At 36.1% G+C, this 18,889-nt stretch overlaps 1 protein-coding gene and 1 long non-coding RNA gene across 3 annotated transcripts in view; one reads left to right on the top strand and one right to left on the bottom strand.

The window, feature by feature from the left end:
• Nucleotides 1-890: 890 nt before the first annotated feature.
• The window catches only part of LOC122345708, a 41,595-nt gene continuing 23,596 nt past the window's right edge, over nt 891-18,889 (bottom strand). Inside the window, exons 3-7 of one of the 2 annotated variants that reach the window (XR_006251025.1) lie at nt 15,300-15,487; nt 6,591-6,953; nt 4,734-4,868; nt 4,033-4,207; nt 891-1,766 (exon numbers count right to left, since the gene is read on the bottom strand). This is a non-coding gene — a long non-coding RNA (uncharacterized LOC122345708). Of the gene's footprint in view, nt 1,767-4,032; nt 4,208-4,733; nt 4,869-6,324; nt 6,954-15,299; nt 15,488-18,889 lie in introns of those variants that run through there. The other variant, XR_006251024.1, reaches the window with a different exon arrangement.
• Nucleotides 10,462-18,889, top strand: part of LOC122345707 (scavenger receptor cysteine-rich domain-containing group B protein) — a 14,626-nt gene continuing 6,198 nt past the window's right edge. Inside the window, exons 1-6 of the mRNA XM_043240120.1 lie at nt 10,462-11,319; nt 12,431-12,463; nt 14,604-14,645; nt 15,193-15,495; nt 15,606-15,671; nt 18,681-18,889. The exon at nt 18,681-18,889 is cut by the window's right edge and continues 106 nt beyond it. Coding sequence (XP_043096055.1) covers nt 11,205-11,319; nt 12,431-12,463; nt 14,604-14,645; nt 15,193-15,495; nt 15,606-15,671; nt 18,681-18,889 — 768 coding nt within the window. The 5' untranslated portion in view covers nt 10,462-11,204. The remainder of the gene's footprint in view (nt 11,320-12,430; nt 12,464-14,603; nt 14,646-15,192; nt 15,496-15,605; nt 15,672-18,680) is intronic.

Here is an 18,889-nt window from a genome sequence, read left to right on the forward strand (position 1 = left end):
ACACACACACACACACACACAGACACAGACACAGACACACACACACACACACACACACACACAGACACACACACACACACACACACAGACACAGACACACACACACACACACACACACACACACACACACACACAGACACACACACACACACACACAGACACACACACAGACACACACACACACACACAGACACAGACACACACACAGACACACACACACACAGACACACACACACACACACAGACACACACACACACACACACACACACACACACAGACACACAGACACACACACACACACACACACACACACACACACACACACACACACACACACACACACACACACACACACACACACACACACACACACACACACACACAGACACACACACACACACACACACACACACACACACACAGACACACACACACACACACACACACACACACACACACACACACACACACACACAGACACACAGACACACACACACACACACACACACACACACACACACACACACACACACACACACACACACACACACACACACACACACACACACACACACACACACACACACACACACACACACACACACACACACACACACACACACACACACAGACACACACACACACACACACACACACACACACACACCGTTCTGCTCTTCTGTGAAGAAACGTTAGGATTCACCCACATTCAAACCTCTTTTATTCCCTTCATATTGTGTTTAATATGAGCAAGATAATCCAGTTATCGTCTCAGAAAAATATTAAAGTTGTATTTTTTATTTTTTAATACAAACTATTAAAGAGAAGACTTTCTAAAAATAACAATTGGTTCAATCCTTACTCTGGAGACAGAGGGTGAAGGCTGGCTCAGTATACAGTACAGTACTGCTTTAGGAGGACACGTTACATAACAGAGACAATTTAGAAACTGCTGTAAAGAAAAGCCAAATTAAGGGAAATAAATGTGCTCTTCTCTGGTTGGAGTGTTATAATACATTTTACACACACGCTTGTTCAATGCAGTTGTCTTAATAGAAGGGAGAAAAGCTAAAAATGTAGTTTCAACATTATTTATTCCTCAGAATTTCCTCTTTAAAAGCAAAAAGTGACTATCTTGAATATCTATGAATATCCGGCGCTGGGACAGATGAGTTCTGTGCAACAGTTTTGATGAAAGGAAACAAGACGCATTTCTAATTTAAGACAGCGGTTTCAGTCTAATTTCAACGCTGCTCTGTCCTTCTGTGGAAAAACATAAGGATTCACCCACATTTAAACCTCTTTTAGTATTAGATTATTTTTAATATGAGCAAGATCACAAAAAAAAGCCCACTTTGTCCCAAACCCCTTTTAAATAAAAACCAGAAGTCGATTCTTTGATGGTTTTTAGGTTAAGAAAGGAACCTGCTATTATTCTTTTTATTTTTGCTGTCTATTTGTTCTTTTAGGGATCAATATATCAGTTTATATATCATATCAGCTTCACAAGAAAAATACCTGACACTTTACTATCTCGCAAACACTTCTGTTTGCGTTGTTTCGATACTTCACTTTTGATTCATAAAGCCCAGAAGCTACAACATGATCCTGGATGGCGACCTGGAGCAGAGACGTCTTCGGTTCATTCCCGGAGTCCAACAAAACCTCGCAGCTTCGGGCTGTGATCCTCCAGGACACTCGAGTCCCTTCTTTTCTTTGTGTGAACCACAAGCATCTGCTCAGGATCCTCAAGATCACAGGTGCACTGGATATGCAGTGAAATATCATATTTAAGGTTAACAGAACAATGGGAGACTGGCCTAAAAATATGAAGTGGGACGGCACGTATGCTGCACTGTTGCCGTATGACTTAATTATTTAGCATATTCAGTACAGTTATCGTCTATAAGCTGTTTTTTTTTAATGCAAACTTAAATAATGTAATAGCAATCGGTTCATTCATTACATTGGAGACGGAAGGTGAAACACATTTTGCAAAAACAAAAAAAAAAAAAAATTAAAAATCCCATGCATACTGCTTCAGGAGAACGTATTACGTAATCACAGCGACAATTTAGAAACGGCTATAAATGTAGTAAAAAAAAATGGGTAAAAAAGTCAAATTAAGGAAAAAAAATGCTATTCTCTGGTTGGAGTGTTGTAAAAATGTTTACACGCATGCTTGTCCAATTAAAAACAAAATGAAAAACTTTTCACCTTTTGAAAATGAATATCTGGCGCTCGGCGTTCTGTGCAACTGTTTTGTCGAAGGGAAGCAAGATGCATTTCTGATTTAAGACATCGTTTCATCGTTTTTAAAGTCACCTGCATTTGGTTTTATCACATGTTAACCTTGTTTACAGAAAGAAAAAAATCTACAAAAAAACCCATAATAATAATAATCCAGGGAGGCGTCTGAAATTGGACATGGAATGACGCCGCTATCGTTATACACTGACATTTTCTATATGCTATTCTATCAAAAATAAATAATTACGGCACTGACGGACGAACTGTACTCGAGGTTCTCCGGTGAACAGGAAGGTGTCTGATAAAAGGGGTTCTGGAGGAGAACGTGTATCTGTGCGTGTGTTACATAACTCACGTGAAGACACGAGAAACCTCTTCAAACGAAGAAAGACTTAAGATAAGCACAATCGTTTTTTTTTAATTCCGATGGACCTGACCTTTCCATCTCCGCTCTTTCAGCAAAGGCTAGACGAACGCGTGATATTTTTTTCCTTCACATCTCCAGTGGCGGTTAATGTGAACGTGTGAGAGATCTGTATGAGAACATGGCGATGGAAAGCTACACCGTCACCCTGAAGCCATGTTCCCACAACCTAAATACTGACTGAACAACAGACCAGTTAAAGCCCGAACAAAGAGAGTCTTAAGAATTATAAAAAGATTCTGCGTAAAGAAGTATTTAGTGTCAGAGAAAACATGTCCGAACAACGAGCGCACAATGAATCTGGAGCCGCTCATTTTCACACACAGCACAATAATACAGATTTAATCCTGAACACTAGCTACTAAAAGACTAAGTATTTGACTAAATATATACTATAAGATATACTCTAATTGCCTGCCACTGCACTGGAAAATTAAGATAGTGTGTAAGATATACAGTACATACATACACATATACAGCTTTTTATTAATAACAAGGTCTCTTACTCTCCCGATAACTTCTTGATTTTCCTCACTCGCATGTGCATTTTAAGATACTTTAATAAATTCATAAATTGGATAAATTGGACAATAATAATAATAGGTTAAAAAAAATTTAAATCTGTAGGCAGTAGTGGTATGAATATTTTTTCTAATTTAATTTAGAACCTAAATTATAAATTATGTTTATAAATTTAATAAACTCAAGTTATAATTATCCTGTTAGCCTTCAGTAAAACCATGTCATATATATATATATATATATATATATATATATATATATATATATATATATATATATATATATATATAGGAATTAAAAAGGAATTGGAATATAAAAGGAATTATCATAAAATTGTCATAATATTTGAAAATTGTCATAAAAGGAATTGTCATAAAATTATTAAAATTTTTAACATAGTAAAGAAATTGCACACATTATATATATATATATATATATATATATGGTTTTTTAATTTTTTAATTTTTAGTTTTAGATTAATTTTAAATTAATTACATTTTAAATTAATTTTAAATTATAAAATATATATATATATAATATATATATATATATATATATATATATATATATATATATATATATATATGTGTGTGTGCCATTTCTTTACTATTTTAAAAATGTTAATTTTTATGACAATTCCTTTAGTTAAAAAGCACAATAGGTTCCCTGTTTTTTTTTTTAGGTTATGGGATTTTTACAATTTATATATATATATATATATATATATATATATATATATATATATATATATATATATATATATATATATATTATATATATATATATATATATATATATATATATATTTTTTTTACAGTGACGTTATCCGTCTCACCTTTGTGATTCGTGAATCAGCTGTGTCTGCTTCCTCCTTCCTTTTGTTTTCTTCTTTTTGTGTAACCTACTTTCCGGCAGCCGGAGCCTCTGGTGAAGGTCCAGCAGAGACACTTCAGCTTCCTGTAAGACAGTCTGCGGGGTCACGGGGTCACGGGGACGCACCGGTCGCCGACCTGGACAGGAGTCAAACACAGACTCTACCTAAGACACGGTCGAAACGCAGAGGAGACACACACACACACACACACACACACGAGACTGGAGCACAAAAGCGATCGTAAGATCAAAATTATACATTTTTCTTTTATGCCAAAAATCATAAGGATATTATCATAAGTATAGGGATCATGTTCCATAAAGGTATTTTGTACTTTTATTACCATAAATATATCAAAACCAAATGTTTGATTAGTTATATGCACTGCTAATAACTTCATTCGAATAACTTTAAAGGCAATTTTCACAATATTTTTTTAATACGTTATTTTTCTGCACCCTCAGATTTTGGCCAAGTATTGTCAGATCCTAACAAACCATATATCAGTGGAAAGATTATATATATATGTACGTGTGTGTGTGTTATTTTTTTAATAGACGCTTATCTTATTATTCTATTACTATTACACGTTCGAAGAAAAGCTATTGAGATATTTGATTTTCTTCTTCCCAGTAGCCAGAAGCATGCAAATATCATCTTACCGCAGCTGTGCACAGATGTTAATCTCTCATTGTCCGTTCCGTGGCTCTCTTTTCTTCAGCGGCGACCTCGACCGACTCGCTACAAAGACGGCGGATGATCCCCATCAAAGAGTCTCAGCTGTGTTTTGACTCGGCCTGTCATTTGGAGGGATTAGTCCGCAGAAGAACCGCTGAATACCATCTACATGTTTGCTGCGTGAGATCTTTAGTGCATCTCTCACTGAGACATATTCAGACCAAGAACCAAATACAAGGAGAGACTGATTGGCGCGTAAAGGGCCACTTTCTTTTTGTTTTGTAGATATTTACAGGATATAAGGAAGCTGGTTTCTGCCAAAAGACAGCAAAGGAAAAATACTAATAGTCTTTTGATCTCACAATTCAGGCATTTTGTCTCGCTAATTTTTATAAAAGTTTCCCCCAAAAATTCGAATTATTACATAAAATAAAAATATTAAAATATATAATTAAAGAAATATAATTATATTACATTTATATAAAAAAATATTAAATAAAAAATATAAATATAACTCCTTTTGTATTTTGTGAAAATAAATAAATAAATAAATAAAATGTTAAACACTTGGCAAAAATATTGATTTCATTTCTCCTTCAAAATTTCATGTCTCATTCGATGCATTACTTGACATTTCTTTGTGAATATGTTCTACGTTCACTAGCAATTACTCAACGGAAATTATTAAAAGGGGAAATGCAAAACATGCGAATACTGAAATATGTCTGTGGAAGTCCGTTGCACAAAATGTGGTTTTGTGCACATTTTTTTCTATTGTTGCTCATTTAGATGTGCATTAAACGTCAGGACTGGGCTGCACAAGTATGTTTCCATCGCTGAGAATGATAAAACCACTGTACGTGCGGACCGATTACACAGATTATGCCAAATCAGGAAACCAAAATATACTAAACATCCGATAACTACACAAAAGGAAAGTCAAAATGCCATCCAGGAACTATTGCTATACCAGGAATCAAAGAATATCCCGGAAGATCGAGCCAGTTCCTGGTTGCGTGCAGTCACTTCTGCGTGAAACAATTCATCCTTTTTTCCTCATTTCGGTGTCCTCAAATGACACGATCTCATAGGTAATAAGAAAAAAAGATCTGGACTCATCCTGACGGCACCCATTCACTGCAGAGCATCTACTGCTGAGGCGCCAAACAAACTCTATTCCTTTAAATATGTAGCTGTATTTTTAATTGATTTAAATAATCAGCTTACACGCAGCACAATCATTTTCTGATGATAAATCTATATAGTGTATTTAAGACCATTTACGCACCAATCTCATTATCGCTTCATGACTAACAATTATGCATCACATTTAGTTCATTTATGTTAAAACTTTGCATTAATGAATGGATGATTTTAATGCAGTGAGTATACATAATATTCAATCTTTTTGAAAGACATTTATTTAGATTGCAGACCTCTAATTTGGTTTTGACATCTGCATCAGCTGGAAGAACATATATGTACAATGCACAAAAAAAAATAAAATATATAAAATATATATATATATATATATATATATATATATATATATATATATAACCAATTCAACCTGTAGCATTTGCTCCATTAAGGCCGTGTGGTGTATAGATTGAACGGGTCAAAGGCTGGTCGGGGTAAAACGCTTCACAAACACACATGGGAGCTAATGATTATGGAAGATGTCCAAACTCTAGCGCCATGAAAGCCATTGAGCTGATATTGTGGCTGCGGCCGGTCGCTATTGATCCGGCAGACGAGCAGGACGAGCCTGACGGCCTTAAAGCCTGATAAAGAAGAGCCAAAACGCGAACGCTAGGCTGTAATTACGCGAAAGCACACACCTGCAGAGCGCTTCGGGTGAGAGCGAGCTGAAACCAGAGATGCTGGGATAGCTGTGAAGGGCCGGCTTTCAGTGCCGTCTTCTTTCCTCCTCCCTTTCTCTCTTCATTCACATGAACCGGGCAGGACTAGGTGTCAGCGCATTAACATACAATGCTGTTGTCTTGTCCTTTCTTTTTTTACGTAATACGTACCGGAGCGGCCAGGTACTTATAGACTCACAAGGTTAGTGAGATGAAAGACCTCGTGGCTCTTCAGCCGGACACACTACGGGTTTTCTCTTTTCCCGGCCAAGGTTTACCTCCGAGAGCTGGAGAGTCGTCCTGCGAGCTGCGAGCCATCTGAACGTAAAGCGCAGCGGACTTCTGTGAGAAAAACAGTCATTGAAAAATATACTTTTGTTGGGAAACAATCGACTTTTCTCATCTTTGTGAAGAAAACCGCTCTTCAACTAAGGTATGTTTATCATTCTCTTTGTGGAGCGCAATTTATGATCATTTTGCAAATTAATATCTCACTGCTATTTTGAAATGATTGCTTCTTAAAAACTATTTTTCGTCATTTAAAAAAAAAAAAAAAAAAAAAAAAATATATATATATATATATATATATATATATATATATATATATATATATATATATATATATATATATAAATAAATAAATATATATATATATATATATATATATATATATATATATATATATATATATATATATTTAAAATAAGTATAATATTTTTGAATTCTGTTATTGTGGAAAAAAGTCTTGTTAAAGTTCATCACAAAATTCTATAAGTTACTGAAATGATAAAAAATATATATATATATATATATATATATATATATATATATATATGTGTGTGTGTGTGTGTGTGTTAAAACTTTGACACACACACACATATTTTAAATCACACATATATTTCTCAAAGATAACAAAAAAGAGTAACAGAAAAGAGACTCAAGGTTCACCTGCTGCACCTGTTTCAGAAACAAGAAAACGATCAAAGTCAATCCTTTGACTGTGAATGTGAATCAAAATCCAGTTTGAAGTCAAAAGCGAGATGACAGTCCTGTCCGGGTTTATTTTCCCGAGCGCCTGGGATCTGTCAGCGTGAGAAGGAGAGAGAGGGAGGGCAAACACGGGCGGCACAAAAGCCAACATTATTCCCTCGTGGGTCCATGCTGCGTCCAGCCATGAATGGAGTATTGAAAAACATAATATTGGTGACTAGATTCATTTTCAGGCCTTCGCGACCGCACCATTTGGTCTGCAGGCTCGCGTTAGAAAGTTCTCAGCGGCTAATTGGTTCTAGCTCTGCTAATGCAAGGAAGTGCACGCCAAAGGGATTTTATTTGTGGCCGGTGCTTTCTGTGCCTGTCAGGCGGACGTTCACATTCAGATTATATTTTGGCTGCTTTACAGCTTTCTGACTTTAGAGGCGCCTGCGGAAGAGAAACATACAATACACTTTCCCCTTCGAGCATCTGTGACTGCTGACTGAAGCAGTGTGGTTTTGGTTCATTATAGTTTTGAATCGGTCTGTTTTAGTAGTTATTTTGCGCTTTCGTCGATTTTATTCGTTTTTGCTTTTTCCCCGGTTTCAGTAATTTGAGTTTACAGTTCTCTTATGTGTTTAGTAACTTATACTAACTCTGGGTTGAAGCACATTTTGATCTGATTTTCATGTTAATTTTAGTTAAAGTTTTAGTAATTTTGTTGTGCATTTTTTAATTATATGAATTGTTATTCATTTTCAATTTTCTTTCTTTCTATATATATATATATATTATCTATATTTCTATATCAATCAGCTTTGGTGTTTTCAAAAATTTTGTTAATTTTATTTTAGTTTTAGTTATTTAAATACATCAAGTTAAATGGCAAATGCTGCCGTGGAAAATAGCTTTTTGCTAATTTAATTTCAGTCTATTTTTTTAATAACTAAACTAAGCAAACTAAAACTAAATAAAATATTTTTTGCATATTGTTTTGAATCGGTCTGTTTTAGTCGTTATGTTGTGCTTTTGTCGATTTTATTAGGTTTTGCTTTTTCATTTTTTTTTCCGGCTTCACTTATTTGAAAGAAAAGTTACTAACTGCGGCTTGAAGCACATTTTGATCTGATTTTAATGTCTTTCATGTTAATTTTAGTTAAAGTTTTAGTAATTTTGTTGTGCATTTTTATCATCTATATGAATTTTTATTCTTTTTATATATATATATATATATATATATATATATATATATATATATATATATATATATATATATATATATATATATATAATATACTATATATTTTATGTATTTAATTAACTATATATATATATATATATATATATATATATATATAGTTAATTAAATACATCAAGTAAAATGACAAATGCTGCCCTGGAAACTGGCTTTTTGCAAATTTAATTTCAGTCTATTCATTTAATAGCTATACTAAGCAAACTAAAGCTAACTAAATAAAATCGTTTTGGTTAACTACGGTTAACCCAGGTCCTCCCAGGTCTAACCAGGTAACCGGGGTAACCGCTGCCCCCCTTCCGCACCCGAGAGGCGCCCCAGCGGTGTCATCGGCGCCTGGGCGTTCAGGACGGTCCCAGTGACAGATTCGCAGGAAGCAGCGTTTAGCCGCTGACGATGGCGACCACAGACAGCAGAAATGTCTTTTTGTGCGCCCGAGGCCCGGAATGTTCACTATCTGCGCCGCGCAATATCATATTCTCCCCCGGAGCCGGGATCCTGAGCCCAATCCCACCGTTTACACGCATTCCAGCGTAAGGTCAGGAGGGATCCGGGAAAAACAAAAAGAGAAAGAAAAGTTACGAACCTGAATGTAAGGACGTGAAGAGGACACCAGAGATACAGAATGTGCTGCGTTTAGAAAACTGAACCTACTCTGAGAGCCCAGAGTCGAGTAGGAATTGGGTTTATAGATCGATAATAATCACTACACAAAGAAATCTATTCATCTGATCGAAACAAATGTAAATAGATCAGTGAAATCTTAATAATGTGTGTGTGTGTGTGTGTGCGTGCATTACTGGTCAATCGTTTGGGATCAGTAATAGTCTGAAGTGTCGCATGGCCATACTTTTTTCAGGATTCTTTGCTGAATAAAGAGTTAAAAGAACTTTTCTAACAATGTAAATCTTTGCTATCACTTCTATTCAGTTTAACACATCCATGCTGACTAAAAGTAAAAATGTCTTCCCAAAAAAGAAGGAATGAAACATTTACTGACCCCAAAATTTAGAATGTTTTTTCTTTTTACCTTTTTATTCATCAAAGAATCTGAAAAAAAGTATCACAGCTTCCGAAACGATATTATAACGATATTATTATATTCAAATCGGCATATTAGAAAGATTTCTGAAGGATAATGTGACCCTGAAGACTGGAGTAAGGATGTACAGCTTTGCATGACAGAAATAAATTAGATTTTAATATATATTAAAATAGAATTTTAATTTCACATATCGTAGGCTATTTTTGATCAAATAAATACAGCCTTGAGGAGCATGAGACTCATTTTAAAAACATCAAAAATCCAAACTTTTGAGTGGTAGTGTGTGTGTGTGTGTGTGTGTGTGTGTGTGTGTGTGTGTGTGTGTGTGTGTGTATAAAGAGAGAGAGCTTTAAGCTTTTATGCTTAAATTAAAAGTGAAATAAAAATATAGTTAAGCTATATATAACATAATAATATATAATAGAATATTAATATATATATATATATATATATATATATATATATATATATATATATATATATATATATATATATATATATATATATATATATATATATATATATATATATTATATAATAAATAAGTGTCTTTCAACAATGAGCAGCCATTCTTCTCTATACATTAAAGTCAACATGGAATATTTGTCGTGCATTTAACATTTGGTTATATAACATATTTCTGAGTGAAACAGGATCAGAAAAAGTAAGCAGGACTGGATTGCGTTCTTTAGAAATTGACCGATTTACATATGACCTTACATTTCATTTAAAGTTTACATTTGATCTGTTCGTGCAGCGAAGTAAGTGTAAGTGAGCGATCACATGACCTTACCAGTTACAGGAATAGATGGCATTAGCCGCAAAGTGTTTCGCGCTGAAATTCTACGCAGAAACCGATCGTTCACAATAAGGCCGTGAATGAGGTTTCTTGTTGTCTTCTTGCCGTCTGCGTACTCGTAGCTTGCGCTTCGAATGTGTCTGTGTCTGGGAAAATGGGTCAAACTTGGACGTGCGGTCGAACTGAAAAATACATCAAATGCATCACATCTCTGCAGCGTGAAAAGCTTATTAACAGCAGGTCACGCAAACGATCCGTCTGCTCTCGTATATCAATACGTGTCTGTCCGGAGCGGCCCGTGGCCCGCAGGCTGGGCATTTGTTGTTGTTGATGTTGAGAGTGCATGTGTTTTTTTACATAACGTACTATGAGGAGAAGCTGTCCAATCGCTGACCAGCAGACCCAGTAGTAGCCTAGTTACTGTAATAACCTGGTGGTGCGACGCCAGACCACTTCGGTGAAAGTTAGCGAGAGTAGAAGCTCACCGTAGGTGTCTGTGTGTGCTTTAGGCGTCCGGCCATGATCGGTCAGCGTGTGTCAGACAGCCTGCGCAGACGCTGGACGTCTGCCGCCTGGATCCTCTCCTGTCTGCTGGCATCCTTCTTACTGATCGCCGTCAGCTTCCTTCAAACCGGTGAGTCAGAGCTATACTTCATTACACGTCCCTAAGTTATATCACTAATCTTTTAGCATACCACGCATCGGCTACGACACCGAGACCAAACTGATCCTCATTCCAAACAAAAGGTGATAAAGCATTTGTTTTTGTGGCTCTCAAATTATGCAATAGTCTTACTCTTCATATTCAGACGGCCCCATCTTTTTTTACATTAGCTTTTGTAAAGGAAAGACCTTATTGACCCGATAAAGGTCATTTCTAAAGTGCTTTATGTTTATTAATTATTTTAGATTTTTTTCAACAACCTCTGTATATATACTTTCTTTTAAATTATGAAGAAAACTGAGAAAAAGGGCTAAAAGCATCACTGTATTTTTGATCAAATAAATGCAGCCTTGGTGTGCAGAAGACCAAAGATGTTTAAGTTTATAATATTTAAAAATCATTTATTCCGAATTTCTGACTGGTAATTTCTGACTATATATATATATATATATATATATATATATATATATATTTATATTTATTTATATTATTTTTTTAATGTGGTTTTATGGTTTTATGTCCTCATACTGAGAACATGTATTACTAGACCGATGCATAATTCAGCCAATATCAATAATGGACTTCAGATTAGGTTTCATGTAGATTTATCAGGCACTTTAAATGACTCGGTGGTCAAGACTGGCAGATTTTCAGTTACCAAGATGAAATTTTAACCACCAAACCACACCAGAAAGCATTAAGTCACCATCTTTAACCATTCGCTTTAAAAGAACAATAATCAGAGTCAACAGCCTCCAGGCTTAATGGATCCTGGTGGAACAAAACGATCAGAATGTAAAGCATACAGCTGGATATACCCTGTGAAAAGACAACTGAACTAAAGACTTAATGAGGACATGGACATCTGAGAAGAAGCGTATGTGTGTCAGAGCATTATGGGTGGTTTCCTCTACTGTACACGACACGACCCAGCTCCCAGCAGACTTTCAATGGATCTTACAAATGATCGCCAATGATGCAAACGCCAACAAAGATGTGAGATAATGTGTGTACAGCATGAGTCATATTTAAGTTATTTCACGATGCTCTTTGTAACTGTGTTCCTCTTTTCTCTGTGCAGGAGATATCAAACTCCAGCGAAGATCGGTTTCCGGTAAGTATCATTTAAAAGTAAATCTTTGCATTTCTTGTAGCTTTTCACAAGCAACGTCCCTGTAAACCACACCGAATGCCATAGCAACCGCGTAACAACATTCTAAAAACAATTCAGAACACCATAGCAACCATGGAGCAACGTTCTATATAACCGCAACATTGTAGCTCAAAGTTGTAATAAAAAAAACTGTATGTATATTTGAGTTTCTCTACATGCTCTTCTTGTATTAATGCTGAAACTTATTTCTGCTACCAGCTTCTTCCGACTGCGGGCTCTGTATGAACATAATAAATAAAATGTACGAGTGAGTTAACCCACACGTCTGAAGAGCTATATTTAGAACGACTAATGTTTCAGCGACATACACATTAATAAGAAGGAGGAGAAGCCTGTGAATTGACCTAAATAGGACGTGATGGAAAAAAGCCTCTTTTCTGCTGTCTTTGTCAGGCACTGAAATCAAACACCATCGATTCACGGTTTGATACAAAAGCTTGTATAGCCACTAGCATTAGCGTCTCAGTACTGCTACAAAACACAGGACAAACAGAGCCCAGTGAAAGCGTGTCTGAGGAGGGACGGGGAGGTCAGCGCTTTGTGAAAAACACCAGAACGTTCAGAACAAACACAAACAACGTCTGGCTGAAATGTCTAGCAAAATTAATTTGTTTTGGGATTGGAACGTGATCTGATAAGCAGAACCAATCCTTCCTATGGGCCAGAAACGGCTGGCTGTCAAAGATGATTTTGTTTTCATTTCAGTGAAAACATGAATGATCATTTCTTTTAATGAGGTGCTTTTTGGCCTTTCTACGTAAACGCCTGTCAAATGATGTCACGTGAGTGTCACGAGACGAAAAAAATGTGTTAAGAACATACCGAGCCACGGATGAGACACTGTTTCTCAAGAGCTTCCTCAAGCGCAATTCAAGACGAACAAATGCATTTCTTCACGTTTTGCACCGTTGAATAGTCACAGAAACATAGTTTATGTCTACAAACCCAAGTCCAGAAACGCTGAAACAATTGAGTTTAAATAAATGAAAACTAAAAAACATTTAAAACACTTGAGCCAGTATTTCATTCACAATAGGACGTTGAGAACAAATGTTCAAAACCGTTTTATCCACTAAATGATCTCATTTCGAATTTGACGCATGCTGCAGGTCATGAGGACAAATATAGGGCTGAAAAAGCAAGACATTTTCCAAAGATTCAGCTGGGAGAACATCTAGCAACTCATTAAGTTAAATGACATCAGCTCTGTAACGTGATTAGCTATGAAAGGGTTGTCTGAAGCCCGAGACACACTGGACTATTTCCCAAACGAAATGCTGGCATTGCGAAACAATCAAGGTAAAACAAGAGGCACATATGGGCAGTAGGGCTGTGCATTTATTGGCTCGCGATTGTCATGCACCTCTGGCCATCGCCATCAAAGCTTACAGATGTTTAATCTACATAATCTACCACTTTACTGACTAGATGCACATGATATTCTCCCACCATTACTAAATGGGCCCAGGAATACTTCCAGAAACCACCGTCGGTAAACACAGTCCTCCGCACCATCTGCAGATAACAATTCATCCTCACTATTTTGAGACCTGTAGCAGGCATCAACTTTGAAATGAGCTATTTTTGTTATGCTACATATGTTCTATTGTGAATAAAACATGATTTTTAATTCATTTTATATAAATGTAAAAAATGTCCCAACATTTGCAACACAGAATTCTGGTTTTAATTCAGTTATAGATAAAATAGATAATTGTCTAAATAAGCGACTATTTGACTGGTAACAAGTAGAGCTATATTTGAGGTTTAATATCCAAGTCTTATCAAAGGAATCTGATCAGATTCACATTAAATATGTCAGTATCTGTTCCTATATTACGAGAGGCATGCGGTTTTCTTCTATATGCCTGCTCTGTAGTGAGTCTGTATCACAGCCCGAGCTGAATTCAGTCTTCCTGTGTCACCAGTCTAAAGTTACAGGAAAATAGATGTAGTAGATATAGAGGGCTACGGCTCTGGAGGGCCAAGAACCTCCTTTCAACAAATAATTTGCCACAATCGTTGTTTGCTCTCTCTCTCTCTCTCTCTGACTTTCTCTCTTATTTTTTTTCCCTCACAGCCAACGCAAACGCGTCAGCGGCAGCGCAGTCTCAAGGTGAGCGTCTTCGCAATTCACTTCCTCACATTTCTTGTGCTTTTACACAAGTGCACAGCCTTTTAAGAGAAGACACGTTTGCCGTCGCCCATTGGCAGGATCATGGCAGGAACCAGATCGTAATTGCCTCTAAGGCACTTCCTCTTGCTCAATTTACACGACCCTTTCTCCACCGCCATGCCGTGTCCTCGCTCTCGCTCACTTTTTGGAGTCGTATGTCATATTTAGACTTATTATTGTGCGTTAAGTTGAAGGGGATTAGAGACATTCTTACGGGCTTCATTATATCATTATGTTTGAGCCTTGCAGCTCTGCCTTTTAGTTCGTGTTATTCAGAAACCTGCAGTTTTTATGCGCAGTACATGATGAACACTAGCAAAAAGAATATATATATGTACAAATTACATGCAAAAATTCCAAATATAAACATGCATGTGTGTGTATATATACAGTACACAAATGCACATTTATCTGTGATTTGACAGCACTAATAAAAACGATAAAAATGAGTAAAACTAACTAAAATGTAAATGTGGTGGTCGTGGTCGTCCAGTGCGTTTAGTGAACGGCAGGAACCGCTGCGAGGGGCGCGTGGAGGTGCTTCACAACGGGACGTGGGGGACGGTGTGTGACGACGACTGGGACATGGTGGACTCTTACGTGGTTTGCCGGCAGCTGGACTGCGGGGTGGCCGTGGCCGTGGGGACTAGCTCCAAGTTCGGCCAGGGCTCCGGGCCCATCCTGCTGGACAACGTGGACTGTAGAGGAGAAGAGACGGACCTGAGCCAGTGCGGGAATCAGGGATGGGGCGTCCATAACTGCTACCACTACGAAGACGTGGCCGTCACCTGCAAAGGTACGTGGAGTGAATCAATGCGCTGTCGTCATCGAACGCAAACATTCAGACTCTTCTTTTGTTATAGTGCGGAAACACTTCCAGATCCATTCATTTTTCATTTCTCGCAGGCAACAGTGTGGTTGAACCTCGAAACCTGGAGCCCACCACACCTTCCCGTCTCATCTCTGCTTTAGGTAAATTGCACAGATTATTACTTTAAGTCTTACATGGCGCTATCAACCTGAAGATCATTTAGATGTTTTATTTATTCCTCGAAATGTTTCCTCAGCAAACGAATTTGATGCAATGTTTTAGAGAGACAGAAATCATCATGTTATATGTGTCCTTCCTGTCCCGCTTCCTGGAGGACATGCAACAATGAATTAAAACAACGTTTAATTGAGTTTCGATTAGAATAAGAAATAAATGCATTTATATTTCACTTTTATCCACTTCGTGTTATTTTGATTAAAACTTAATCTGATTTCCATCTTTGAATGTGATTATTTTTTACATTATTTTTACAATATTTTTTACATTTATTATGTATAATCCAAATTCCGTAAATGGGGGCTCATTTTTTTAAAATCGGAATAAAATTAAAACTAAAAGACTAAGACTATTTTTTTTCACAATATATAATACATAAATGTTTAAAAAGCGAACGTTTACAATTTTAGCAACTAAAAGAGCTGATTTCATTTCAATTTGTTGCCTGCTACAGGTCTCCAAAAAGTTGCCATGGGGCAAGAAACGTAAATAAAATCAGTTGGGAGAACATCTAGCAACTAATGAAATGAATTGGCATCAGGTCTGTTTAAAAGCCAGCATTTCTGATGGTGTGAGGCTGCATAAGTGTCTACGGACGTGCAGCTTGCGTGTTTTGGAAGACACTATGAACGCTAAAAGGTATATAAAGGTTTTAGAGCGACATATGCTCCCCTCCAGAGGACCTGCATTTCAGCAGGACGCTAAACCACATACTGCAGCTTTCACAACAGCATGGCTTCACAGTCCAGATCTTTCACCTATAGAGAGCATTTGGTGCATCGTTAAATAAAAAAATATGTCAAAGCCTCGATGCCCAGACGTCTTCAAAATGTTTTGAAAAGAAGAGGAGATGCTATATTATCCCTTCCCAACCATTTTGAGACCCGCAGCAGGCATCAAATTTGAAATAAGCCCATTTTGTGCATAACATTTCTACATTTCTATGGGTATATCTATGGGTGTTCTATTGAGATTACAATATTGGTTTATGTGATTTTAGAATTCTTTTAGTTTCCAATTTATCCAAATGCAAAAAATGGCCCAACATTTCTGGACTTCAGGTTGTAAAAAAAATAATAACAAAAATTAAATGCATTTTAATATTTAATTTAATTTAAAGACATACATGATGTAGTGAATATCTAATATTAAGGCCTATTTGTACATTATATATTAATATGTGACACAAAAGTCCAAGATTTAATAATATAAATAATAATAAAATCTCATTATTTTTTTTAAAATCAGTTTTTACCATATTTTACCATTTGTATTTTGTTTTCATTTTACTTTTATTTTTTTAGATTTTACATTTTGTCATTTTTATAATTTAAGTACGCCTATATAAACTTTATTTATTTATTTCAGTTATTGCTTTAGTTATTGTTTTTCTAAATATGTCTATATTGAATTTGCTCTAGTAATATATAAATATATTTTTAAGTTCAACTTCTTTTTTATAACATTTATGGAATAACAAAAATACGTTTTTTTTGTTTGTTTGTTTTTTTGTTGTTAATTATAGTTTAATTAATAATTTATCCCAGATGAAAAGTGCAGTGATGAACTAAAGATCACAGCAGAAGTCTTTCTGAGGGATCATGTTCATCCTGTCTTTGTTTCTCACGTCCTGTTTCAGTCATGAGAAGCGGCTGCCCATATCTAGAGGTTACGACATTTAAAGAAAGTAACAAAGCCTTATGGGAATTTGATGGCATTTTCGTAGTATGGAAACGCCGCTGAGGTTTTGTTCCTCTGGCAATATGAGTCCGTGTGGTGGCGTCGCTCTATAAAACCACCAGCGTGTGTTTGCTTGAAACCGTAGCCCTCCGTTTGCTTCACATTCAATGCTGAGTTTAGCTCAACAGAATAATATTACCCATAATCTGGCCCACACCCTCTATGCAGCAAACTATATGATTTCTAAGTGTAGATAATTGTGGACTTGGGTTTCTGTTTGACGAATAACAGGCGTTTCGTGATGATTTCATAAAGTTTTTTGGAAAAATCATTACATAATAGGTAACAGAAAAGTGGATGCATGACTTCCTTGACCTCTAAATGATCAAACTGCCTTGTTTTATCACATTTCTTTTTAGGTAAATGTGATCCTTTAGTGTAAACGTAGAAAGTCCAGCTTCAGATGCTTCCTCATGGACCAAATATGATACTCTGGTTTTTTAATATATTATGTTAATATATTCCACTTTTGCTTTTCTGACTGCCGCGTTTTATATCAGGTTTTACAGGGTTAACCGTTTGAGGCATCAGTTCTGTATCACTTTACAGTAAGGTTCATTAGTTAACATTAGTTAACAACATTAGTAAGAACGAGCAATACTTCTACTACGTTTATTAATCTTAGCTAATCTTAGGTATTTGGTGCATTGCCAAAGTTGATGAAAAATAAACAACAACAAAAATAAATAAATAAATAATAATAAAAAAAAAAATTTATTAAAAAAAAAAAAAAAAAAAAAAATATATATATATATATATATATATATATATATATATATATATAAATAAATAAATAAATAAATAAATATATATATATATATATATATATATATATTATTATTATTATTAAAATAAAGATATATATATATATATATATATATATGGGGGTTAAAAACTTCCCACTTTTTCCTAATATCAGACTATATAAGCCATAAAAGCCTGAGGAATCACAACAAAAAAAAAACTATTAAACTATCTTATACTAAACCGATTATTATTTTGTACGTCGGGCTTCACGGGGTTAACCACTTGAGTCATGAAATAAAAATTTTTTCAACAAACAATTCTCAATATTTCTGATATTTTGAGAGTAACACATCCAGACAGCAATATTCCAAAAGTATTTAGTGCTTAGTGCAAATATTCTCGATTTGTTGTAATGTTTGTGATGCTGCGTGTACCCTGGCCTGTAGGGGACGGATCGGTGCGTCTGGCGGGGGCCTCGGACCGCTGTCAGGGCCGGGTGGAGGTCTACTATCAGGGCAGCTGGGGGACGGTGTGTGATGACGACTGGAGCTTGGCGGACGCTGCGGTCGTGTGTCAGCAGATGGGCTGCGGGACGGCCCTGGGCGCTCCGACGAACGCTTACTTCGGCTACGGCACCGGCCTGATTCTGCTGGAC

This window comes from Puntigrus tetrazona, chromosome 5 (genome assembly GCF_018831695.1).
Source record: "Puntigrus tetrazona isolate hp1 chromosome 5, ASM1883169v1, whole genome shotgun sequence".
In the NCBI taxonomy this organism is placed as follows: domain Eukaryota; kingdom Metazoa; phylum Chordata; class Actinopteri; order Cypriniformes; family Cyprinidae; genus Puntigrus; species Puntigrus tetrazona.